This window comes from Ambystoma mexicanum, chromosome 10 (assembly GCF_040938575.1).
Source record: "Ambystoma mexicanum isolate Mex_15411 chromosome 10, UKY_AmexF1_1, whole genome shotgun sequence".
NCBI lineage: Eukaryota > Metazoa > Chordata > Amphibia > Caudata > Ambystomatidae > Ambystoma > Ambystoma mexicanum.
In genome coordinates, this window is record NC_090932.1 from 843,150,124 (window position 1) to 843,176,309 (window position 26,186).

Below are 26,186 nucleotides of genomic sequence, written 5' to 3' on the forward strand. Positions count from 1 at the left end.
AGCCCTAAGGTTTTGAGGGGGCTCTTTCCCTGGCAGTTTATAACATTCCAGAATGGCCAGAATTATCCATCTGGAAATGGTCTGCTTAGTTATTGGTAACCCCAGCTTGTGACCTGCGTAACCTACAAACAGCTGGTCTGCCTGTCTTATCCTGGCTAGTCTACTGATGTAAAAACTTAAAGCCCTCCTAGGGTCTAGCCTGTGTAACCTCTCTTCCTCTTTCCCCGGGTGAGGAGGAGGATAGAAAGATGGTAGGGTAATCTTCCGAGTGATATGGAATTCAGAAACCACCTTTGGGAGGAAATTAGGCTTCACTTGCAGGACAACTTTGTCTTTGTGAAATATTGTGTGAGGGGGTTTACAAGAAAGAGCTTGTAATTCGCTCACCCTTCTAGCAGATGTAAGTGCTATTAATAAAACAGTTTTAAGGGTAAGGAATCTTAACGAACAAGAATGGAGAGGTTCTAAAGGTGTACCCATCAGGAAAGTTAGTACTAAGTTTAAATCCCATAGGGGAATTTGGAATGGTCTTGGGGGATAAACATTGGTTAACCCCTTTAGAAACTGTATTACCAAGGGTAATTTGAAATAGGAGGGTTCTTCCGCAGTACGCTTAAAGATGGATAGCACTGCGAGATAGCCCTTAATGGTGCCAACTTGAAGGCCTGAATTTGCCAAATGTAGTAGGAATGACAAAACCATTGGTGTACCACATGAAAAAGGGTCGATATTCTGTTCTCTACACCAGCTGCAAAATCTGTTCCAACGGCAGCGGTATAAAGACTTTGTTGATGGCCTCCTTGCCGAAAGCAACACCTCCATAACATCATCTTGGAGGTCCCAATCCTCGTACCTCAGCCTTTCTGAAGCCAAGCGTGAAGGTTGAGGGTTTTGATGTCTGGATGGAGAACCTGACCTCCCTTCTGTGTGAGTAGGTTCTCTCTGAGTGGAAGTCTAATTGGAGGGCAGATGGACAAGTCTAGAAGGTCCGTGTACCACGTTCTTCTGGCCCAATCCGGGGCAATTAGGATCATGGTTCTCCGGAATCTTCTCAACCTCCTGATCATTTGAGGAATGACAGGGACCGGTGGGAACGCGTACAGAAGCGGAAACTCCCAGTCCACTATGAAAGCGTCTCCCAGAGCTCCTCTCGGGGGAAATTCCCTGGAGCAGAACAGGTCGCATTTCCTGTTTAGGCTGGTGGCGAACAGATCTACCTGAGGGGTTCCCCAAAGGGCGAATATCTCTTGAAGGACTTCCTGAGCTAGCTCCCACTCGTGGGAGACTGTGTTCTACCTGCTCAGAGCGTCCGCTGTCAAGTTCTTCTCTCCGGCTAGGTGAACTGCCGATAGAGAGATTCCTTCTTGGATTGCCCAAAACCAGAGCTGCATCGCCTCTCTGAACAGAGGTAGTGATCCTACGCCTCCTCTTTTGTTGAGGTAATGCATGGCCACCGTGTTGTCCATCATTATCAGGACGTTCTTCCCTTGTACAGCTGGCAGGAACGCCTTCAGCGCAAGTCTGATGGCTCTCAGCTCTAACAGGTTGATATGTAGTCTGGACTCCGATGGAGACCAACGACCGCTGATGGTCAAGTCGTTGGCGTGGGCTCCCCACCCCGTGAGTGAGGCATCCGTGACTACTGTTATCTCTGGCCAAGGTTGCCAAAACAGTTCTCCTTTCAGAATGTTCTCCTGACAGGCCCACCACTGAAGGTCTCGAGCCACCCTCACGGGAACCTGAAGAAGATCTGTCATTCTCCCTGAGAATTGTGACCACTGAGTCCTCATTGCCCACTGGAGGGATCTCATTCTCAGGCGAGCCTCTGGCACTAGGAAAATGCAGGATGCCATGAGGCCTAGCAACCTCAAAAAGTCGAAGGCTGGGAGACGTTGGGCATGTTGGAACTTGGTAACCATCTGTAGAATATCTTGAGCCCTCACCTCTGGTGGCGAGGCTTGTCCCAGGGAAGTGTCCAGGATCGCTCCTATGAACTGGAGTCTCTGCGATGGTATCATTTGTGACTTCTTTAAATTGAGGGAGAAGCCCAGTCTGTGAAGGAAGTGGCACACGTGATTTAGCTGGATCTGAGCTTTTTCTGGAGAAACAGCCCTGATCAACCAATCGTCCAGGTAGGGGTAGACGTGAATCCCTTCCCTCCTTAGACTTGCAGCCACTACCGACATTAACTTGGTGAAGACCCTCGGGCGGAGGTCAGCCCAAATGGCAGCACTCGAAATTGATAGTGAGAGTTGCCAATTGCGAACCTCAGGTATTTCCTGTGTTTGAGATGGATAGGCACATGGAAATAAGCGTCCTGAAGGTCCAGAGATACCAACCAGTCCTGGAACTGAAGGGCCTGGAGGATCTGAGAAAGAGTGACCATCTTGAATTTGTCTTTTCTGAGGAATTTGTTCAATTCTCGCAAGTCCAAGATGGGTCTCAGTCCTCCGTCTTTCTTTGGAATGAGAAAGTAAGGGGAGTACCAGCCCTTGTTCCTCTCCGCTACAGGTACCGGTTCTATGGCACCTTTCTCTAGCAGGTCCCAAATTTCCTGCAAGAGGAGCGGATCTGGAGCTTTCTGAGAGCTGATCCCCGGTGGATGACTCTGAGGTATACGTAGGAAAGGCAGGCAGTATCCTTGGGCAACTGTTTCCAATGCCCAAGCATCTGACGTGATAGCCTGCCATACCGCCAGATGTTGAGTCAACCTGCCTCCTACAGGTTTCCTGTGAGGGAAGTCCTCAGAGTGGTTTTGGGGCGACTGATGCAGATGCTGATGGTAAAGAGGTACCTGCTGTTGCCGCGGCTTTTGAATATCTACCCCGTCCACCTCGGGTAGTTCTTCTTTGTCCCCTTTGAGCCGGTCGTCCTCTACCTCTTCCGAATGCGGAATAGAAGCGAAAGGACTTGCCCCTCGCAGAGGTTCCTGTGGGACGAAAAGGAGTCTGACGGATTGCAGCTCCTAGGGATTTTGCTGCTGCTTTTGAAGTTTGCAGTTTCTTTAAACTGTCATCCACCTTTTTCCCGAACAAAGAAGAGCCATCGAATGGCATGTTCAAGAGCCTGGCTTGCACATCTGGGGCAAAACCAGACTTTCTCAACCAAGCGAATCTCCTGGTCCATAGCGTCTTTACCGTCCTGTATAATATTCAGGAACGCATCCCTTTCTTCTCCCTCCGGGATGCAGTCAGCCGCTGTAGAAGCACACTCCCAAAGTGTATGGCTGAACCTTTCAAGGGTGCAAGTAGCATTAACAGATTTTAACGCCATGCTACATGCTGAAAAGACTTTCTTTGCCATAGCATCATATTTTTTATCGTCCCTGTCCTGTGGGACGGTAGGATAAGCCGTCTTGACATCGGTAGAGGATGCTGCCTGTACCACCAGACTTTCTGGGGATGGGTGTTTAGACAAAAACTCTGGGTCTGTAGAAGATACCCTGTACTTTGTAGACAGTTTTTTATTTACTGCTGGTACTACACCTGGGGTTTCCCAGTTTGTCATGATCTTTCTCTGAAGAGCTTTATGAAAAGGCACCACAGGATCCTCCTGTGGGCCTTTGTCAAGAATATCCGTGAGGTCATCTTGTTGGAAAGATTGTGAAGGTGCAGACCACCCCATGAACTCTGTGATCCTGGCCATTAAGGCTCTATAGGGGGTTTCAGCATGCTCCCCCGGGTCTGGCTTAGCAAACTCCACCTCAGGGGAAGTGTCTAACCCACTTGCCTCATGTAAGGAATCATGAAGATCCTTTAACCTGCGCTCTTCAGAGGAAAATTCCTCTCTAATTGGGGTTACAGGTCCCTGCAACACAAATGTGTCTTCCTGTTCAGACAATTCACCCTCTTCCAAAATTGAGGACATAGTTCTCAATTGTTCTGAACTCATAAAGGGAGTAAATCCCATTTCCAAGGCAGAGGGTGCCGAACTTGTCATTATCGGCCTCGAAAACGTTGATGTCGTCGACGCCGACGTCGAAGGCTTCGAGCGTGGCGTCGAAAACAAAGGCGGAGGCCTCGAAGACCTCGACAGAATTGGAATTCTAGTCGACAATCTCGAAGCCATCGACGTCGAGGACCTGGGGATAGTCACTGGGTGTGTCGTAACCGTGACTTTTCTTGGCGTCGACGCCAGTGTCGAAGCTGGCGTCGAGTCGACAGACCCGTGTGTCGAAGGTCTCTTCGACAACGGCGTCGAAGACATCGACCTCAACGGAACCCTCGTCGACGGCGTCGACGGAACCTTCGAGGAAGGTTTGAAGGTCATAGTCCTACTCGAGGGTTCGAGACGCGCTCGAGAGGTTTCCTTCGCCGGGTACTGCGACTCGTGGCGTTTTTGACCTTCGGTTCTTTCGACCAGAGCATCGCTCTCGGCAGTCTTCGAGGGGGTCGAGGCCGCTTTCTTGAAGACGCTCATCATATTTTTACGGAATTCCTCCCATTCAGCCCGGGAACTATGTTTCGTGGGGCAAGGGATTCTTTTTGGCGAAACAGAGGAAGAGGAAGACGGAGAAGGGGATCTTCGACGTCTCCTCTTCGAGTGCTTCGATCTCGAGGAGTGATGAGACCCACTCCGAGACCTGGAGCGCGAATCGTGACGAGGAGACGAATGTCTCGACTTCGTCGACGAAGAAGAAGCTTTAAAAGTATTACCTTTCTCCAGCTTCCCCCTACGCTCCTTCAGGGCCTTAGCTGTCATGGACATACAGTCCTCGCATTCCGAACAATGGTGTTCAGCTCCCAAACACCACAGACAAACTCTGTGAGGGTCAGTCAACGACATCTTTTTCCCACAATCTCGACATTTCTTGAAGCCGGATCGAGGAGTTGTCGGTTCCGACGAGGAAGCCATCGAGTACGGATCGAATGACTCGAGGTAAATAGGATTAATCTGACTAAGAACTGAGCAACGGTTTTCCGAGGCACTGAGTAAGCGCGGAAAAACGGAACTGAGCAACGGACGCTGCGCGCGGCCTTTATAGGCAGGATGACGTCGACGTCGATACGGCGGCTGTCGAGGGACATCGACTCGGAGGACGTTGATGCGCAGCGCCCTCTAGAGAAAACATTTTCCGAGGCCAGCAGAGCTGGAAGGAGATATCTAAGATGAGGAATACGTCGGAGGACACAATCCTTTCGAAATTGTGTTCCGAGGCGCATCAAGAGAAGGAGGGGGGAAGGGAAGAGGGTAAAAGGTACAAAATAAAAACAAAAACATTCATAAAAGGTCTTGAAACAATCGGAACGTGCAACTGCTAAAGCATGAGAGAAGAGGGTGAAGGAGGGGGTAGCAGGGAGGACATACAAAACATTCTGACTAGGTCGTGAGACGATTTAGAATGTGCAAGTGCTAAACATGAAAAGGGGAGAGGGGGAGGAAGGGAAGTGCAGGGGGGTGAAGGTGAGAGGTACAATACATGCAAACAAGCAAAAGTGCAGGGCAAGTATGTAAACTGCATTATGGAAAACCTGTCAGGAAACGAAAACTGAAGTAGTTGGATCCTGCAGGAGTGAAGCTGGCCCACCAAGCCCCCTAAGCCTGCCTGCTCAACAATCCTGCTTCTTTAAAACTATTGGCCAGGCAAACCCAAGGGGAAAGGGGAATGGAGAAAACAACAAAAGACAAGAGCTCCCACTGCAGGTACTTCAGACTGTCCTCACTGGAAGGTTTCAACTCAGTAGGGTTCCTAAAAGGAAAATACACTTCTTAATATTATGTTTTCTATTCACTTTCAAATATTCTTTCATTAAGATTTATTTTAATTACCAGTAGCCTAAGCTTGATTTGTTATTAGGCTGAATCAACGGGGGCATGAAGATAACTGTATTTACTCGCTATTCTTTTTCTTCTATTTATCTATCTTCTCCCTTGATCTCTTAACATCTGGAGTCCTTTGATCTATTTCCCAAAAACAATGTGATTTATTAGTGATATAATGTTACTCTTGTGGGAATGGGAATGATATACATATACTCTTCTTATTCAAATTACCTGCTGAACTTTCGTTGAAGACTATTTTATTTTTCCAAATAAATGTTGCGTTTTCTTCAATAGAAGTCTTTCTGTAATATCTTGGTCAGCAGCTCTCAATTGCCATTTAGTTGAATGAACACTCGTATTTGATTTGTTAAAATGAGACTATATTTCACGTTCGTGTAGCGTTAATATCTTGAAACAAGTCTTAAATTATTTTCAATAGTGTTCTTGAAGCGGAATCTAAAAACTAAGGGAAGAATAACTTTATATAAATAAATGCTGCTTATAATATGAAAAATCAAATGCTTATCCTGAAATGTTCTTTTCCATACAATGCGCGTCACTGGAAACAAAAACAACAAACATATTGAAGTCCACAAAACGGCCGTGACGCAAGCGCAACGTTATAGGGTCCTTTTTTCTATCCGCGCACGCATGAAGTAAATAGCAATACGCGCCTGAAAGAAATTGTATAACAAATACTGTTAAATGTTAGTTATATACATTAGTAACACGACAGTGACGATCCGCACGCCTAGATTAATGTAAAATAAATATTTACAGCAAAAGATAATTTGTTGAATCCTTTTCTTGAATATTCTTTAAGAACTTGTTTTACTCTTCAAATAAATGTATGAACCGGGGTTTTAGGGATAAACAGTCCAAACTGAATTTTATGAAGTCTTTAAATTGAATTCATTTCTAAAGTCCATATTTAGAATATTTCACAATAGACAATTAACTTAGCTCAGTCTTTGAAAGATATGCCTGGGAACTCAGCAACTCAGCTTCTGGGGTTTTCACTGGAAGTCTTCAACTGTAATTTTCTTCTTCTTTGTTATTGACTGATCTAAAATTATGATCTAGAACTAATAAACTATAGATTCTTCAGATTATAATATACTTTAATGTAGGGTATCTCAGAGCTATGAAAAACATGACCTATTTTCATGAATACTTTAATGAAAGGCAGTTTAGAATTATAAGGAACATTCTAAATGACATCACAATGCTGCCTGCTGTAAACTAAACCAATAACTGCTGGGAAAGTGTTCCACCATCTTGGCTTGGGGGCATTTCATCTTTCTAAATGAAAGTTAGTTAAGGGAAAATAGAACAAACTAAACAAGGAATTGTTCTACTCTCTAAACAGAATTTATCTAATATTTTAACCACCCTCCCTTTCTAACTTTCCTGGAATAGTATTTGACATACCCTATTCTCCTAGGAACCTTGCCAATGTGAGGTACAAAATGTGAAAACCTGACAAAACCAGACATGCAATTATGTCAATCAGGTAGAATGAATGCAAACTGGAAAAACCTACCCCCATAGTATGAGGGGCTACAGCAGTTATGCAGACAAACAGTAGGACAATCCTGTAAGGTTGACCGCAGACTGGAAAAGCCACGCCTCATAATATTAGAGGCTACATCAGTCATGCAGGCAAGTACACAGAGTAAGGAACAGCAATGGAGCACAGCAATGGAGAGGGTGCACAAGTATGGAAGACACGCCCCAAGTGCTACATCGAGTAAGCAGGTAAATGGGCACAGTGTAAGAATTGGATTAACAACCACAGGGTGAGGGGGACTAGATCATCTGTGTAAAACAAAAGGGTACAAGATAATAGTGGGCTGCAGCGGCTAGGTTGAGGGACTACTTCAGGCGTGCATGTACAAGTAATTAGTACCATTCAGGGGTGAGAGTGATAAAGATGATGCAGGGGAGGTAGAAGAGAAGGAAGCAGGGCAGAGAGTGACATAGAAGGGAGTGAGGAGACGAGGGGGGCAGGAAGTGGGAGCCAGTAGGGAGCAAGGGGAGAGTTGCAGAAATAAAGCCAATGTAAGCATGAAGGGGAAATAAGGGGAGCACAATAGGGGCTAAACACAGACAGAGGTGATGGGGGTAACTACAAAGCAGCAGGATGAACTGACAGGCACCTCCACAAAAAATGTCAACAGGTTCCAAACAGTACAAAACAATGTGCTGCGCGCAGCCCTTCACATTCCTAAAAGGGACCACTTATCCCAGATCAGACGCGATGCCCACTGGCTCCCTATTAAGGAAAGGATCAACTTCAAAATTCTCACCCTGACGCACAAATGCATTAACCTCTCCGCCCCATCTTACCTATCAGAAATCATATCCAAATACACTCCTGTCCGCCCCACCAGAAGCTACCGTGCTAACCAATTCTGTGTATCACGCATAAAAAGAGCTAATGCCGGGGGCTTAGGCTTCCCTTACATAGCACCTAAACTTTGGAATGCCTTCCCGAATGCACTCAGAGTATAACCCTCAATGCTCGCCTTTCGTAAATCGCTCAAAACCACACTATTCACATAAACCTCACTACACCATCGCTAGGACTAGTTAATAACTCACTGCGCCTCCCACAGTTCAGGCACTATGTCACCCATTTATTATGCAAAGTTTAAACATATGTAAGCCTAAAGTGGTAATTGTAATGGAACTGTCTCTTGAAACACCATGCTTTTCCTTGTTTTCATTGTTTTTCCTGGTAACCAGCAATGTATATCCTGTAACAGCGCCACAATGCCAATGGACTGATGTGCACTTTAAAAATATAGATAGATAGATAGATAGATAGATAGATAGATAGATAGATAGATAGATAGATAGATAGATAGATAGATAGATAGATAGATAGATCAATTGAAACAAATACAGCTGGTATTTGGTAGTTCCTACACAAGCCAGGAAATCATGACGCTCACTTGTAACATACCCAGAGCTGAAGTTAGTATTGTCAATAACCAGTCAATGGGTCATCCCCCCAGGACTATAAAAGAAAGAAAATAATCACAAGTAGATGCGTGGCAGAGTGCCGAGAAGGACCGAGGCAGATGGGAAGAGCAGGGTAGAATTAGAAAAAGGAAGGGAGGAGGAGAGTGTGGTGAAGGGGGTAGTTTTAAGAAAAGCATAGCAGAGGAGTTGGAGAAAACCAGTAGGAAGGGAGGAAGAGCTGAAAGAGGAACAGAGGAAGTTTAAGGAGAACAGAAAAGGTGGAGAAGATAGCAGAGGAGGAGAAGGAAAAGAAAGTGGAGGAGCAGCGTCTTTCGGAAACGTCAAGTAGGAAATGAGAAAATACAACCAGTCACGTGGAGGAAAGGAGAGAGATAAGTATAGAGAAAGGAAGGAATGAAGCCAAGACAGGAGTAGGGAAGACAAGGGGTCTGCTGACAAATGGACTTCTGAAGAGACTGCTGACTTGCCATTGTAGGCTAACACAAGACAGTCTCCAGCAGCCTGAGAAGTGGCAAAACACAACTCCTATGGCTAATGTGATCCTAGCCAGGAACATAAAAAGTCTGATGCCTTGGTACTTTGGACGCGGATTGGAAACGAAGCTGCTTCTGCCTCTTTTCTACTGCAACGTCGTATTCTACAAGCTGCTGGAGTGACGTGTGCAGAGCCACGCCTCCTTTGTGCATTTCCCTTAAAAACGGACATGCGCGCGCTCCTGCGCGCGCGTACCAAGCAAGTACCACAAGTACCTCTTTGCCTCGGTACTTTGGACGCGGATGGAAACAAACGCTGCTTCGGCCTCTTTTCTACTGCAACGTTGTATTCTACAAGCTGCTGGAGTGACAGTAATCATAACATTTGCAAGAAGATTAAGAGACGTTCATTTATAAGAGACGATCAAGTAAAACACTCTTTTTTACTTTTGTTTCCTCGTATAGTGTGCAGAGCCACGCCTCCTTTGTGCATTTCGCTTAAAAACGGACGTGCATGCGCGCACCTGCGCGCACACCAAGCAAGTACCTCTTTGCCTCGTCTTCCAGACTCGAGGCAGGTCTTGTGGTACGTTAACAGCACTTGCTTGTATAGATGGGTAATAGTAACGTGGCCCTGCACATATTGTTTGTTTGTGCCGGTTGGTAACGATGAGAACTTTCGGCCTCAAAACTGGAATGCCGCCGTCCCTCATCACCCGCATGAACTCTGGATCTGCTGTTCTTCAACAAGTAAGCACAAACTTGAATTCTACACCTAACAGGACTAAAGGATTCAAAGGGGGGTTGCCTAACATGGACATACAGCAATTTTGTAGTGGTTCTTTGTCAGCTCATAGAGCTAAAATTAGGCGGGCAAACAAACAGCCAATTGTTGATAAAGAGAATTATGCAAATATGCCCGCTGAATCTGCACTAGCCAAAGACCTATGTAATGAGCAGTCAGCGAATGCCTTATCTTGCCATTCTATAACGGATACCATATTGCTTGAAAATATACCTGCGACTGCGCAGCACATAGCAAAGACTCAATCTTCCTCTAAAGATGTAGTTGTAATTGATTTAGATCCTAATGATTCTGCATTTTCAAACAAATTAATGTCTGAAAACCTATCTAATTCACCAATAATGTTCTCTGACGTGTCATCTACCATGACAGAATCTAATACCTCCATTTCAATATCAGAAATAAGTGTCATTCACACCAAAATACAGGGATTGAACACTTCATTCTCTTATGAAACACCGGATTCATCCTTAAACATCACGTTACAAGCCATGAATCTAGCTATTCAGGCACTAGGCCATATATATCAAACAATAGATGCACGGCTGGTGACACAAGAGGCCTTCATGCAAAAAATGTTAGTATCACATCAAATGTTAAGGAGCGAGATTCAGTTGAATAATGCTCAGAGATCCGTTAGCCCAGTGCTGAGCACAACCACTAGCACCATAGCTTCTCAAACTGATCATGACTATGAGTCTAAAAATCACAGCCCCACCTTCCCTGTGAATAGGTCAAGTAAAGGAATTATCAGTGCTCTTCCCTATATAGCTACCATCATATATGATCCCTGGGGCAGCACCAAGAGCTCATCTCAAGCAGAAAATGTGATTGCGTCGGGGAAATCGAACGCGCCTCCAAAAGGGGCTCGGTTTCCGATTTTCACATCGGCAATATCGAGTGCAAGTAAGCAAAACAATAAGAACAATACTGATGCAATAGTTGCATGTGGAGAGACCCCACAACAACCGATGGGTAAAGCATCTCAAAAACCTAAGACAGGGAATATGAAATTACCTAAAAATGAGCACTCTATGAAGCACAAGGGAAGTGCTGCGACAAAACGTTTCATTAAAGCAATCACACTCCCGAAAAAAAATCAAATACTTCTCAGGCAATCAAGAAAAAATATGCGCAACAAATGTGCAATAGGAGAAATGAGGATGCATCCTCTACTCAATCTGCTCAAGTTTCGGATTATTCCCCCCTTGAATGAACTCATACAAGCGTTATGCCCTCAAAATGCAACTCGTCCTCTGCCAGCTTGCAATTCGACAGGTATTAACAACTTGAAGTCAAATGCGAGCAAAAATGTTGGTGATAATAATATACAAAACAGTTATTGTGATAGATCTGATATTAGGAATGCAGTTGACGCCTATATGTCAAACCGTCAACAAGTCCAAATAGAAATACCCAGGAGAGCTTGTGAATGTATCCAAAATAAAGATAAACAAGATCAGACTAACTCAAGCTCGACACTGAGTCAGGAGCTGGTAGCACAACCCAATCAAACAAACACACCCATGAACACCCAAAAAAGAGATCAAGAGGAGCCTAGAAAAAGTAAAAGCTGCCTTAAAGAATCCGCTATAGCAGATACATGTGCACAGGATAGCGTTTTAACGAGTGACCTGTCGGATGCTATTAAGCGAATGATTGAAAATGCTCTGGGAAATTCACATTCCACTCCGACATTAACGAGGGAGTCGGCCCGGACTAAGAAACCCGGGAACAAGATCGAGACAGGGAAAAATATCTCTATCAAAGCGAATCCAGCCCCTCACTCATTGATTCTAGCATGTAAACCTCCGCCATTCACCCAATACGACCTAAATCGTAGGGCTGTTATGGCGATATTCTCAGACATCCAACAGCTTGAAGACGTTGTGTCAGGTGATTTGGCTCAGGTGGAATTTGTGGAACGCAAAAATGTGAATATGGTGAGACTCTGGATACAGTCGAGGGTGGTGCAAAATCTAATTTGGCAATCAAAAGATGCTTTACACTCATTGGGTTTTGACCTTAGTATTGACCGTATCATCCAAGATGCAACCAAAAATCAACAATTGCATGTGGACCAGTTAAAATCTAGAACACATGCAAAAACACAAAATCATGTCTCATTTAATCTGCCCTGTTCTTGCTCACATAATAGTGAGCGTAAATAGCTAAGCCAAAGAGTTATTCAACCCCTCACTTTAATCAGCTGGAATACCAGAGGTCATAAACATCTTGCCAACAATGACCTACATCATTTAAATAGCTATGACCTAATACTTCTGCAAGAAACTTGGTTGATTAATCCCCCAATTTGGGACAGTTATGAAGTACATTTGAATCCTGCTATTAAGACACAAATGGGTAGGCCAATGTCGGGTCTCCTTACAGCAGTCAGGAAAATGTGTGGTCTTCTGTCATAATTATGGGCAATACCGAATGATTTCATGATGTTGATCAAGGTTTCTATTTCCATTGACGTTGCTTATGCCGTGCTAAACTTGTATTGGAACTCACTCGCAATTACTGATGACTGCTTCTTCAGAGATCTAAACAGTCTACTAGATATGGTGGTTAGTGATCGGCACACAAGCTCACTCAAACTCGCCGGCGACTTAAATTTGAGGTGTCTGGAGAATATGAGTGAGCCGGTCAATCAAAGACACAGACGTTGGCTAGCCCTAGTTCAGCAGAGAGGGTTGCATGTTTTGAATGGAGCTTTCTCAGCAGACATACCACCGGCTGCAACTTGGCACAGAGGTCCCAAGTCATCTATTATAGATTACATCTATGTAAACACGGTTTTATGGCCGGTTGTCCGTAATTTTTCTGTCATAGCTTCAAAAGCTAGTGACCATAACATGCTGACTGCTGTATTAGGAGACCAAATGCAAAATGAAATTGCCCCAAAGGGGTCAACGGTGGGCTGCTTGGTTGTAAACTCAGGAGGGTGTCGTCTATGATGGTCGGCGGATGCTCTTATACATTTTAGTGATCTCCTTAAAGAGTCAAGCTTTAGCAATAAGAATACAATAGATAATTCGGGAATTGGATATAGCAATATGCTGCAAATATTTCGGCAGACAAAAAATATTACAAGTAAACAACAAAATGAAAAACATCTGCACATATTTGACAACTTGGTAAGCGCAAGGAGAACAGCATTTCGTGCAGAATTGAGGAAACTTGTAAAGCAACCCCCTGTCATTCGATTACATTTCGCTGGGAAGTTACGCAATGAATATAAAAACTGGATTAGGTGTCATCGAAGTGCGCTCTATCAGAAAGATGGAGCGGAAATGTTAAAAATACTTGATAGTAAAAATATTTCAAAAATGTGGGCAGATATGAATCAATCTGTTGGTCTACGTCAGGTCTGTTTTTCAGTCAACCGCTGTGGATACACAAACTTGGGTCTCGCATTTTAGTAAACTTTATGCTGCACCTCGAAGTAGCTCCCTCCCTGGTAACCTTGACAGTATTATCCCATTTAACCTGTTGTTTAACAAGGCTGGGATATTTCAATTGATAACAACTGCCAGTAAATCAAAAGCAGTGGGGCCAGATGGGCTGTCTAACTTTGCTATGCAAAAGCAACCTGAAATATGGGCAACTATTTTGCATTGCATTTTTACTGCAGTTAATTTTCATCAGAAACTTCCTCCAACATGGTCCCAGGCCATCACAGTTCCAATCTATAAAAAGGGCGATCGTCAGTCTCCAGACAGTTACCGCCCGATATCACTACTAGATGCCCCAGGCAAAATTTTCTGTAGGATCATACTGAATGAACTTAATGATTGGGTTGAAAAAAAATCATTGCTAGACCCTTTCCAGTCAGGATTCGTTAGGGGACTAGGAACCATCCCCAATATATTTGGCCTCGCTATGATACAGGCTCAGCAGCTAAAGCGGGGTTTACCAATGTACCTTGGATTTATAGACTTTGGAGCCGCTTTCGATTCAATTGATCGGGAACGACTCTATAGTAAACTCAAAAAGCACAATTGTCCGCGCACTTTGCTATCCTTGATAATCTTGCTTCATTCGAATACATCCATGCAAGTACGTATAACCCTTAATGGCCTGTTATCGCCAAGGATCATAACACAGAGGGGTCTAAAATAAGGATGTGCCATGTCATCCTTTTTGTTCAATTTCTACATACTTGAAATGGGTGGATTTCTGAACAACTGTATAGGGGACCCACCGAGAATAGGACTACAGCGAGTCCCATATTTATTATACGCAGATGACCTCGTCCTCCTGTCACAGACTCCAGGGGGATTGCAAAACATGCTAAATCGATTAGGTGAATATGCTCAGGACAGCAATCTAAATATCAACGTACATAATTCCCAGATAGTTGTATGTAATTCGAAGAGACACTCAAGAGTGAGCAACTTTAAATGGCACCTGCAGCAAACTAAAATGGACATTGTTAATCAGTATAGATACTTAGGCGTTATGGTGCAACACAAAAAGACACTGGAGCAATACAAGTGCGAGATAAAGATCAAGCTACAATCTCTGGTGTCTCAATCCCGAATACTCTTACGAAAGTTCGGGAAGTTTTCAGTGATGCACATCATCACGTTTTATAACATGAAAGTTACACCCATTTTACTTTATGGAGTTGAAGCCTGCTCACATAAGAAACGCATATTCTGGGATAGAATAGAATCCTCCTATTGGAAACAAGTATTGCGTCTTCCGGATTGCGCACCGATGGCGTTAATTCGCTTTGAGCTAGGACTCACATTGCTTTACTCACAAGTAGTGTGGAAACAATGTGCATTCCTACGAAAAGCATTAACAGGCCTGGAGAAACCAACTATTCTGAAGGTTGTAGCTCACAATCTACTCACGTCAAATTGCACCTTCCCTCGAAAATGGCGCAATCATACGTTAGATGCACTTAGTGATGCGGCAATAACCACTGATTTATTGATATCAAATCCTGATCGGGCCAAGGTAAAAATATTTCGGCATGATTGGTCTGAAAACATCATCAAATTTTCAATCTATAAGGATTTTAACATTGCCCTTTTCGGGTTGAAGAAGAATGGCATAATCGCATCCTATCTTATAAAACATCTAAGCCCTCACTTTAGGAGAAAGTATATGAGGTTTAGGTTGACCCTATATAGCACTCGTGATATACTGCAGAGAAGAAAGATTATTACAAGTGAGCAAAACTATTGCAGACATTGTAAGAACAGAGAACAGATTGAAACTATACAGCATGTTAGTAGATTGTGAAGCAGTAACAGAGGCATGAAATAGGTGTTTTAAAAATAAACTGACATTTCAGAGTCATGTAACACAATTTCAGAAATGGCAAATGCTTTTCTCTAGTCCAAGAATTTCAATTCAAATAGCAATCACGCAATTCTTGGATTTAATTCTACTAGATGATCGTTCAAATGAGCTTGAAAATTCTGATACTCATAAAGTGTGATCTATCTATGCTGTATTTGATCCAATGGAAAAGTATTACGTGTTGTAGACATAGAAGATGTGTCGAGGAGAGTTGTGTTAAGAGTTTAAATTAATTCTTTCCTACTTTTCTTTATGTTTTTAATGACAAAGTTGACGAAATAATGTTGATTCGTATCATGTAATTGATTTGAAAAGTTGTTTTACGACTAAACAAATTAATAAAACAAAAAAAAGAACTGTTCTGATGACTAAAGGTCCACCAGTGGTTAGGTTCAAGTTACCTGGTATGAGAAGTAGATGAACTGCATCCCGACAATAAAGACAGCACAAGCAAGAAAGATCTGTGGGTTTCTTAAAATTCCAGTGATTCTGAACAACTCTGTGGTCATGATTAGGGAGGTGGAAACAAGGGGGGAGAGGATATGACTGAGTACTACAGAACTGAAATTAGGTTTTCATTTACTTAAATGTTATTATCTGGCTTTGTGCCATCTGTCAATCCATTGGCCTGTGACACTGCCCACTAGGTCCATCAGCCAGGAGATGCACCAAGCTGGGGCACTGAAGCCATTGTGGCCTACCTGGTCACTATAATTGATATGCCCTGCACCTGGTAATGTGGTGCCAACGTAGATGGAACTCGTCCAAGAACGTTTCCTGCCCTGGTTCAATCATCATCAGGTTCCCTCTAATCTGCTGTCCTTTCACTGGGTTCATGTTCCCTCAGAGCAGAGAAGCGGGCAGAAAACGTGCAAGCTGAGTTACCCCATTGGCAGACTAATTTGAGGCCAACTTCTACATTTTCAGGCATTACCTTCTTGAGCACTTACATTATTTTGCATGCCCATCACCTATTGCAAGGATAAGCCAAGCCAAGGCACTAAAGGAAGACAACACCCAACCAACAGAGTCTGGGTTCTGTCTAAGTTCAGCTCTAGAGCAATAAGCAATTCACTTATTTTCTGTTTCTATCTAGGTCAGCAGCTTCTATGATGAATCAAGTGAATCCGTCCCTTCTCCCCAATCAGAGCCCCCCTGTAGTCCCTGTGAGGCTAGGGAGGCGAGCCGGCTTGTGAGGCTAGGGAGGTGAGCCCGCTCCGCAATACCCTCCCGAAGGGTAGAGGCAAGTGGGACATCACTTAGAGACTCCCCCTTAGGGGACAATGAGTCCTGTTCCTTTAAGGAACTCCCTAACTTCACTCTCATGATGGCATACATGGGACTCCCTGAGATGCTTAACAGCAATAAAAACCAAGACTGGACCGAAGACAACGTTAACATGTATCACAAGATTCCAAGAAAAGAAGTTGTTTTGTTAAGGACAAACCTCGACTTCACTGTGACAAGGACGTTTAAGGAGGAAGACAGGCTGAGAAGAGCGAGACAGAGAGTCGTATGGCAGCAGGGGAGGCCCACTGGCAGTGTAACGCAAGTGGGAGGTGGAGCAAGCAAGAATTCAGAAGCACTCTGAGTTAGAAGAACAGATGCTGGGAAGACAGCATACCAAATTTCTGGAAAACTGAGGGCCGAGGGCCCGACAGCAACTGGCGTTGTGATCACAAGTAGTTCCTGGTGGGCAGGGAGCCCTGCCAACTACGCCAACATCAACGTGCAGACGTCTCTCCAACAGCACTAGTTCCCAGGAGGGACGCCGCACCATAAAAAAAAAGTGAAGCAAGCAACGAGGGAAGAGACACCAACAGAGAAAAACGTCTGAGAAAGAAGAAAAAAAGATCCAAGCAGGAGAAAAGGCCCTGAGCGACTACATAACCCCATAACGAGAGAGGTCACGGGGAGAATGAGCGACTGAGAAGCCAACAAGAAGGAAACCATTATACTAGTGGAGACACTTATCCCAGTGAATGTGTTACAATTTAAACTATAAATCTAAACTGTACCAAATAAGAGGGAACGTCATATGTAAACCTGAGAAAGAGAAAGTTAATCAGTGGATAAGACTACCCCGGGAAGCAAGGAGAAGACCCCAAGCCTCAAGAGGGATTAATTGGAGTTTAGAAGAAACACAAGAATCTGAAATACGGAAAAGAGAAAGATAAACAGAGGCCCAAGATATGTCTAAACTAAGAAGGGGACATAATAACAATTATGATGGTATAACCCAACCAAGAGAAGATATCACACAATGCTGCGACCAACCAAAATATGTGTATACAAGGATCAAACAAACTTTACGAAAGAGCCACAGGAAAATAATCCCACAAGATAAGCGAAGAGCCCAATATCTTATCCAAGAACTGCAAGCCAGGATACAGAAGGTGGCTAGAGACTATTTGAAAATAAGAAATTTAAGATCCCTGCTTCACCAAGAGAAGGGAGTTATTCTCCTGGCCTTAGTTTGTTTGAATAGTGGTATGGTCAGATAGGGTTCGTTTTTTACAGTGGACTTCATTTTTGATTTGGACATTTCCAGACAACTGACGAGCATCTTAGTTAATTATATAGGTAGGGAACACCCTATGGTTATAGGGAGAGATACGCCTTCTTCTTATTTAATAAAACAATGTTGGAAATGTCTACAAAGTGTCTGCAAACTTCTTCTGACCAGCCACACTTCTTAACTCAATCATTACACATTTAGTTGTAACATCAAGCTTCTTCACATTTTATAGTTAATATCTATTGCTTCATTAGATACATTTTTGTAAAAAGTTTGCATGCATGTGCATATCTACAATACCTCATTCAGTTCTGTGAACTTCAAAGATGACTCTGATCTGGCAGGGTTAATTTGCGATGATTGGGTTCTAAAAAGTGCTGTGTAATGTTCATGATCTTCTATTTCTTCTGCTGCAAAACAAAATATATTTGAACCGTAATGCATCTGTTGGTAATCTTTCATTTTCTGTTTAATACATTTGTATTCGGAAAATTGCAAGAACAATGTAAATATAGCATGAAGATACATAACATATTGTTTATACAGATATAGAAGAATTAATCTTGAGTTCATAATTTCTAATATAAAAGAAAGGAAATCAAGATAATTAAGAAGTCATGTATCATTATGTATGTTGGACAAACAAGGGTGAAATAAACATAAGGAATATCACGCAGTATAACACAGTGGCATTTGGCCACATATTGCACAAGGATTTGCCTAAAAGGTGTGCTCTTCTTTGACAGTAACCATGCCCAAAGGAGAGATGCAACCACAGTTTAACCCCATTTCATTTATAACTCAATACTCCATGTTTCATGAGCTTATAAAACAGTACGACACCTTTGATGTGTAAATGCTTTTCTCTGTCTCAGACAGGAGCAGAACGGGGGCATATCGATCCAACTATTAATTGGGTGGAGAGGGGATGAGGCAGAGAGCTGTGGAAAACAAAAAAGAAGCATAACGTCAATGCAGACGGAAGGAACTACAAGGAGTAGCCTTTTATAAATAATATGGGAACAGCGTGGTGTGAATGGTAACAAATAGTTAATTCTAGTGGGCTGCAATAAACAGCTCTGTCTTAGTTATCTGGGTTCATAAAGATTCCAATGTCATTATTTATAAGTAACCTTCTGGTCTGAATTGTAAAGCAACTACAGAAGACTTGTTCTGCAAGCCAATCAACCACATGCATTGTGCTAAAAAAAAAAACAACAGTGTTGAGAAAGCTGGTGGTATTTTAATTTAGGCCTGTGGATGAACATGAGCCTTGGATGTTGCTAAATAGCAGCCATCATTGTGGCAATGAAGTCAGAGTCGCGCAGCCATGCTTGGTGAGGTGGTGCAGAGCGAATAGCGATTGGTTGGCAAGCACACACGTGCACATGAGGGTGTGCGAGGATGAAGTAAGCCACCATCCCCTGGTACAGTCAAGTCTTCTTACAGGCCCATCATGAATAATTAACGTGGATTTCTTTGCTTGAGCACTGGAACGTCGATCAGGCAACTGCTGAGTCAGCAGATTTTGGGTCATTAAATGTAATGGAACGCTCCAGAAAGTAGGTAGTCTGAGATGCTAGGAAAGCACTGTGCAGTGAAGGTGCACTTCATGCGACAAGCACTGCTAGCACAACCTCATCAAGCCCACTCAAAGCGCAGAGTATGCACAACCCTTCCTCCAAGATCTAGCAGGCCAGGCAGAAGGCGTGCCCACTAGCAGCCCCTCCCATAACCAGGCAGGTGCAAATTGTGTGCACATCTAGAAGTCTCACTGATGCAGTTACCAGGAATGGATGGTGATGCAACCGGGAGCTTGGCAATGGTATATGTCCTATGGATTCAAAGAATTTGTGTAAAGAGTTTTCAAACATTTGAGAGAAACCTGTAAAATTGACTGACGAGCAAGGAACGGTAATAGAGCGCTATAATCCCTTATGGGCTGATCTAAACCAGCTCATGAGAGTGATTATGCCTGCCAAAGTGCATCAAGGTTTGGCTCAAGAGAGTGGTGGCCCACAGAGGATGTGGGATATGGTATTGAATTGACAAAGATAAGAGAAGCTTAGGTACAAACGATTGCTGTAGTGTGCCCACCTAAGACTGATTGGGGAAACATTTCTAATTATAAGCAATGCAAGGATAACTAAATCATTTGACATTTATTTTATGCATAATTCAGAAATACATTATTGAGCTGAGATGGCACAGGAAGCAATAGCAGGTGCAGTTTTGCAGAAGACTGCCGCCTACAGTGCAACAGCAGCATAAATTGGTGTGTATTTGTTGGCAGACAACCCCTCTTTCGGAGTGGATTTCAGTTGCAAATCATTCTTCTCAAGAGCAAAAGAAGGCGGCCAATGAGGGTAAATCAATGTAAAAAATGTACAACAGCAACAAATGATGAGGCATGAGAGGGCATTACTTTTGAATATTGGAGGCGGGGGCCTTTACCAGGAAGAGGAAGTACTCCTTGCCAACAAGAAAATGCAATTTGATTTGTGACCATTAATATAGCTTGTCACTATTGCAAACAGGAGGGGCACTGGAAATATGTGTCCTGGAATTGGCCTCAACTCTAAGCCACAGTGGAATGAGCCATAGGTCCTTCAGATCCTCCTTTTTTAAATGTGACAACCAGAGTAATTTCTAATACACAACAGAATAATGGTTAGAATTACCATGGGGCAGCTGACGTACTATTACAAGCATTGGTGTAGGCAGATCAGGAAGCTCCCTATTTCAGTAAGATCCCTTCGTCAACTGCAAAATCAATGGTGAGGAAGTGAAAAGTTTAATATTCACATGGTTGAATCGCTCCGCAATAAAAGCAAAAATGAGTCGTGTTAACATCTGAAATAAATTCTGTGGGTGGTTAGCATCTTCAAAAGCCTGGTAATCACACTTCTGTTGAGCCGCCTATCCCCAGTGAATCTATTCAGGAGAAATGTATTGTGTAAAATGAGATGTACTCTCTATTGCACCCAGCATGAAGAGTATCTAGATATTTTCTTTAAGCATGAACATGAGGTCATTTCTAGGTTGTAAGAGGAAGAAAAGGATGGATGTCAAGAATCTTGCAGGGAAGGTTAGAATTTAGATGAACTATTGGCTGAGGTGCACAAAGAGTAATGGTCTGAGCATGCTAAAGATGTGCGTTTAATACTCAATTGTGGATCAAATAGACCCAAGTAAGCCCTTACCCAGAAAGCCATACAATCTGATTAAATCAGAAGCAGAGGAAGGAATATTGATAGTAATAGACGCCACAGATGTCCCAAAGAACATGCCAACTCCCAGAGATGGTTCAATGGTTTTAATAAAAATTTGGCAGAATATTAAGGGCCATTCCCTCATTCTCGTGTCGAGAAAATGCAGTTCCCTCATTAATACAGGAATCCTTACTCCTCACTAAGTTTTAGCGTATTGCCCCCCTACTGCCTATGTTATGATTTACTATAGATGAGGGACTAAATGCAAACACCTTATTTATTTATTGAATTTGTTATATACCCGAACTGCGAAACGGCGCAGGTTACAGTAAAGCTTGAATCTCTTCTCATCGTTGAGGCACAAACTGTACGTGGCCATCCAGTTTTGGATAATGGCATGAATCTTATTTATGGTGATAGTGGGCCTCATTACGAGTCCGGCGGTAGCCGTGCAGGTAAAGCCGGCAGGCTGCCGCCGGACTCGTGGGGATTTACCAGCGCCGGACTTGCCGGAATTACCAGGGCATTACAGCACCGGTGGTCCGGTAATTCCGGTGGCAGCATTCCGTTACTCCCCATTCCCGTGGAGTCCAACACCGGCACCATGCGTTAATGGTGCCAGTGTTTCCGCGTCCATCTGAGGACGGTGGCGTTACGTCCGCCAGGTCAGACCTGGCGGGTGTAACACCATACGGCCACAGAACTCTTAGTCAGCCGGTCTGGAAAACGGTGCCAGTATGGTTTTACCAGCACCGTTAAATCCAGACCGGCTAACTTGTAATGAGGCCCAGTGTCTTCATCATAGTTACTAGTGATAGCAATGAGGATCAGGGCGTCATCTACGAAGTTTGTGTAAATGAAACCCATAGCGTCGAGGGCTGCAAATAGCATTATAGAGAGTGGGTGAAAGACATGAGCCTTGCGGTAGCCCTATCAGGACTGATATGGGATACGCAGATTCCTTTCCAATGGTTACACTTGAAGTGCGTTCTGCAAGAGAGGATTTAACCCACAGGATAGCTTCATGCGAGAATTGGTAGTTTTCTGACAATGTGATACATCATTTGTCGTGGTCCACCAGATCGAAAGCGGCAGACCGGTCTAAAAGGAGTAGAATGCAGAGGTTACCTGAGTCTCCAATTGAATCCATCTGGATTTTTAGGTCCAATAATGCTGTTTCGGTGCTGTGATGGGGCCAGAAGCCAGATTGCCTGGCACCAAGGAGATGGTTTTGTATTTGAGAGTAGGCTATTTTATCTATAATTTTTTAGCAAGAAAGGCACTGTGGTTATTGGGTGGTAGTTTGTAAGTACGATTGGCCCAATGAGGGTTTCTTGATGAGTGGGGTAACCCACGCTTTTTTATTGCTAGCAGGGACTACATTGGTATTGAAGGATGCATTGATACATTTGGTAATGATGGGAGCCAATGTGGGAGCGCAGAGTTTGACAAGGTGGGCAGGAAAGCAGTCTCCTTTGCAATTAGACGATTTTAAAGTAGCAACGCTATCCATTGTTAGGCAGAATTATATGCAGTACCCTTTGGGAACACCACACACAATTAAGACTACAAGTGAGAGTACAATTTCACCTTTGGTAAAAGCCTGTACTACACAGTTAAAGTGGTAGCAGTAGCGGATCAGCCAGACTTATCTCAAGAGTAAGTGAGCAGTATCAAATAGTTACACAAAGGACAGCAATTACTATGATTCAGGCAAACACTGACTCAAGGTTTTCAAGTAAAAGAATATACATTTATTTCACTCTTCAGTTGTATAACAGTACACTATTATAAGCAGTCTAAAAATCACACTCTCAATACACCACACCACTTCCCTTAAATTCCAGACAAGTTAAGCTCAAAAAATGAAGTGGGAGCAAAATGGCACTCCAACAATTTAAAAGGGAGGGAAAGACGCAGTTATTAGAAATTAAATTAAACCAACTCAGGGCAATTGAACAAGAGGAACTTCAGTGAGGAGATCAGCTAGAAAAGGCTTAAGGCCAAAGTCAATGGGTCAAAAGTCTTTTGCTCAAGATCACACAGTTCAGGTTAGTTTGCGGTAAAGTTTGTGGCACAGCGTGGCACGGTTTCCAGACGAGGTTGGTTGATACAAAAGTTAGTTCAAAGAGAAGAGATGGACAAGCCCTTGTATTGGAGAAAGATTTCAAACACTTTCACCACGGTTGAACGAAACGGACAACTGGATTTGCACAGTACCTTAAAACGGAGAGGGAGCTGTAGCTGAGGCGGACGTTCCTGGTGGTTCCTGCAGGCTCACAGTTCCTGAAGCGACTGTCGGACTGACAAGAAGTAGGAAGACTGCAGGGTCCTGGGCCACCCAGGGAAGACGCCAGCAGCAGAGCAAAACAATGAATAAAAGGTGCGCTCCTTAAAACCCAAGCAGGGTCCGACCTTCCTGGCTATCTGGCCCACTGTAGCTCTGTACAGCGAATTCGACCAGAGGAGGGGTCCCGGCTTGCAGTTTGGGTGAACTGGTTGGTCCCACCAGCTCAAGGGAAGAAGTTTCCTGGAGGATCTTCTCTGTCGTTGGATTCTGAAGATTCGGACCTGCAGCAGGCCTTCACCGGGCGGTTCAGTCATTGTAGGGGTCCTCTACTGCCAGCTTCTCGTTGGTTCTTGTGTTCCAGTGGCAACTCTGCCTTTCCAGTCCCAGAGACCTGCTTTTTATGCAGTTTTCCCCCATTCATATAGCCTGGCTGCCAATTACACAGTAGGGTCTCTGTCCTGGCAAGGACAGTCCCCTCAGCCAATCAAACAGGAGTGCGACTTGGGTTACCAAGGGAACCCATGGCAGGGGTCCAAAGACCCCTCCCTCACATCCTGACTACCTAGACTTTCAGGCGCCTTAAGGAGGGCTTCTGTGCAGAAGCCCGCGAAAAGACAGCGAACAAAGGAATCATCCCCGGTTTGGCGCGCAGAGAAAAACACGAGAAAGACTTTAACAAAAAGAAATGGCGAATAAACCCAGCCGGAGCCAAAATAAAATGTATTTGGTAAAGCGGGTTTTATGTTCGAGGCTAATATAATGGCCTAAAACATTACCACTTTCATATAAAATAATCGCGGTAGAAAAGCTAGGGTAGATACCACTGCCACCAGCCACGTCTTGATGTAAAGGGAGCAAAACTAGGCTCCAAGAGACACAGAAAAAAAGGGATAAGAATTAACCCTTTCCAATACTCCATGTAAAATGGGGTGTACTGGATCTGTGGTTTAAAGTGACTAAAATAAAGTGAATGGCAACTTTACCTTTTCTGGGGGACAGTAGTCAGCCCCCGAAAAATTGAGTCAGTGGGAAGTCTAAAAGACAACCCTGTGTCACTGCACTGAAGGTGCTGTGTAACACATGAAAAATATGAGGCCCTGGAGTAGGTGAGGCTCCAGTGCTCAAGATCACACAAAAAGTGAAAACACACACAGCAAAACACATGTAAGAGTGGGAAAAAGGTTCACACTCTTACCAGGTGAAAGAAATAAATCCTAGAAATTCAGCAAAGCTGCTGAAGGACTCAGTAGGCAAGGGAAATTAGCCATTCTGGAGAATTCTCCCTAACATCCAGCACCCGATCTTGGCTGATCTGAGAGAATTTAAATTGTGTGCTACATTTTCACAATCTTTATTCACAATAGTGGGCAGAGCGCTTTTGCTGGCCAGGAGCTTTCTTTTGGCTCTAATTTTGTCTTGAAGCATACTTATTTTTGAGGCAAGTGCGTCCTGTATGATAGCCCACCAAGCTTTACTGGAGTTGACAGTGGTAGTTAATGGGATAGGGTTTTCCAATTCTCTAAGTATATTAAAAAGTTGGGGGCGTGGCTAACCGCCATGTAGAGCGGACGGGTCTCCTGAGAGCTCAGTGCTGATGTGCCATGATAAGCTGTCTTTAAGTGACTTTAAAGTGCTCCGGAACCCTACAAGTTGCACCATCCGCGGCAGAACCTCCTCGGCAACTTTTGCACCGTCTCCAAAGCGAAGCAGAGACGGCTAACACCCCTATCCGGCGAGCGAAGGTGGTCACCGAGCGGATTCAAAATGGCGGCTCCCGCGCCCTGATCCCTTCATAGGCCGGAGCGCACTACCATTGCTGGCGAAGCTGCCCGCCGGCGAGAGGAAAGGATCCTGAGCTGCCGACTTGCCCTGGACCTGGAGGAGTGGCCCGAACAGCTACACTCATCGATCGAGAGGACCGGCCCGAATGTCCTGACCTGACCGCGCCCTGCCTGCGGTGCGCGACCGGGCTTGGGTGTGCCCTGGACAGTCGAGAGGGCCCCCGGCGTGAGCGGTGGCCGACCGGTACCGGAGAGGTAAGCGGGGGCGGTGGACGACCACCCCGGACACCCACATCGGAGGCAGGGTGAGGGGGCCTATTCTACCCCCTGTGCCTGACTTTGCCGCTGGTGGCAACGCAAGCACTTGGGCTGGCCTCCTCGAAGCGTTGTGACCCCCGCTGTCTTCCTTCCCCCCCGCCTGCTGATCCTTCACCGGGGGGAGGTGTGGGCGAAAACACCTGACCCCTGCCTGCAGATTGACGCACAGGCGGACCGCAAGGCCCACTCCTAGGGCCCCCATCACTTCACAGCTGACGGCAGAGGGGGCTGACCGCGCCTGCCTGATCCGAGATACCTTTGTTTCCCGAAGCCGGCCTGCTACCCCGCTGCTTCTTAACATCGCCCTGTCGGCCCTGCGACGGGAACGAGACCTAGCGGCCTCTCGATTGCGCCCCCGGCATTTTCGGTGCGGGAAGGCCCTGTGTTGACGACATGTCCGGCAGGAACAGCAGGCCCAAGCAGCAGCGCCAGACCACGATGGACACCTTCGCAGCCTGTGAATCCCCGAATCCTCAGGGCACAAAGCGGCCCCGGATGCTCAATCTAACCCCATGGCGGCCACGGCTTCAGAGCCTAGCACCACCCAGATACTCAAAGCCATCAATCTTTACCAGGCAACAATGGAAAACAAAATAGATGCTGTTGCCACAGACCTGGGCCTCCTGCGTCAAGATGTCCGCTCCCTGGCCAGCAGGACTGAGGCGCTTGAAACACAAGTCCGGGAAAACACTGAATCCAAAACTCACCTTCTTCGA

At 44.6% G+C, this 26,186-nt stretch overlaps 1 protein-coding gene across 1 annotated transcript in view; it reads right to left on the reverse strand.

Annotated features, from left to right (window-relative positions):
• ZBBX (zinc finger B-box domain containing) overlaps positions 1-26,186 on the reverse strand; it is a 1,294,113-nt gene that overhangs the window by 458,068 nt on the left and 809,859 nt on the right. The window contains exon 13 of the mRNA XM_069618490.1: positions 18,170-18,279. Coding sequence (XP_069474591.1) covers positions 18,170-18,279 — 110 coding nt within the window. The remainder of the gene's footprint in view (positions 1-18,169; positions 18,280-26,186) is intronic.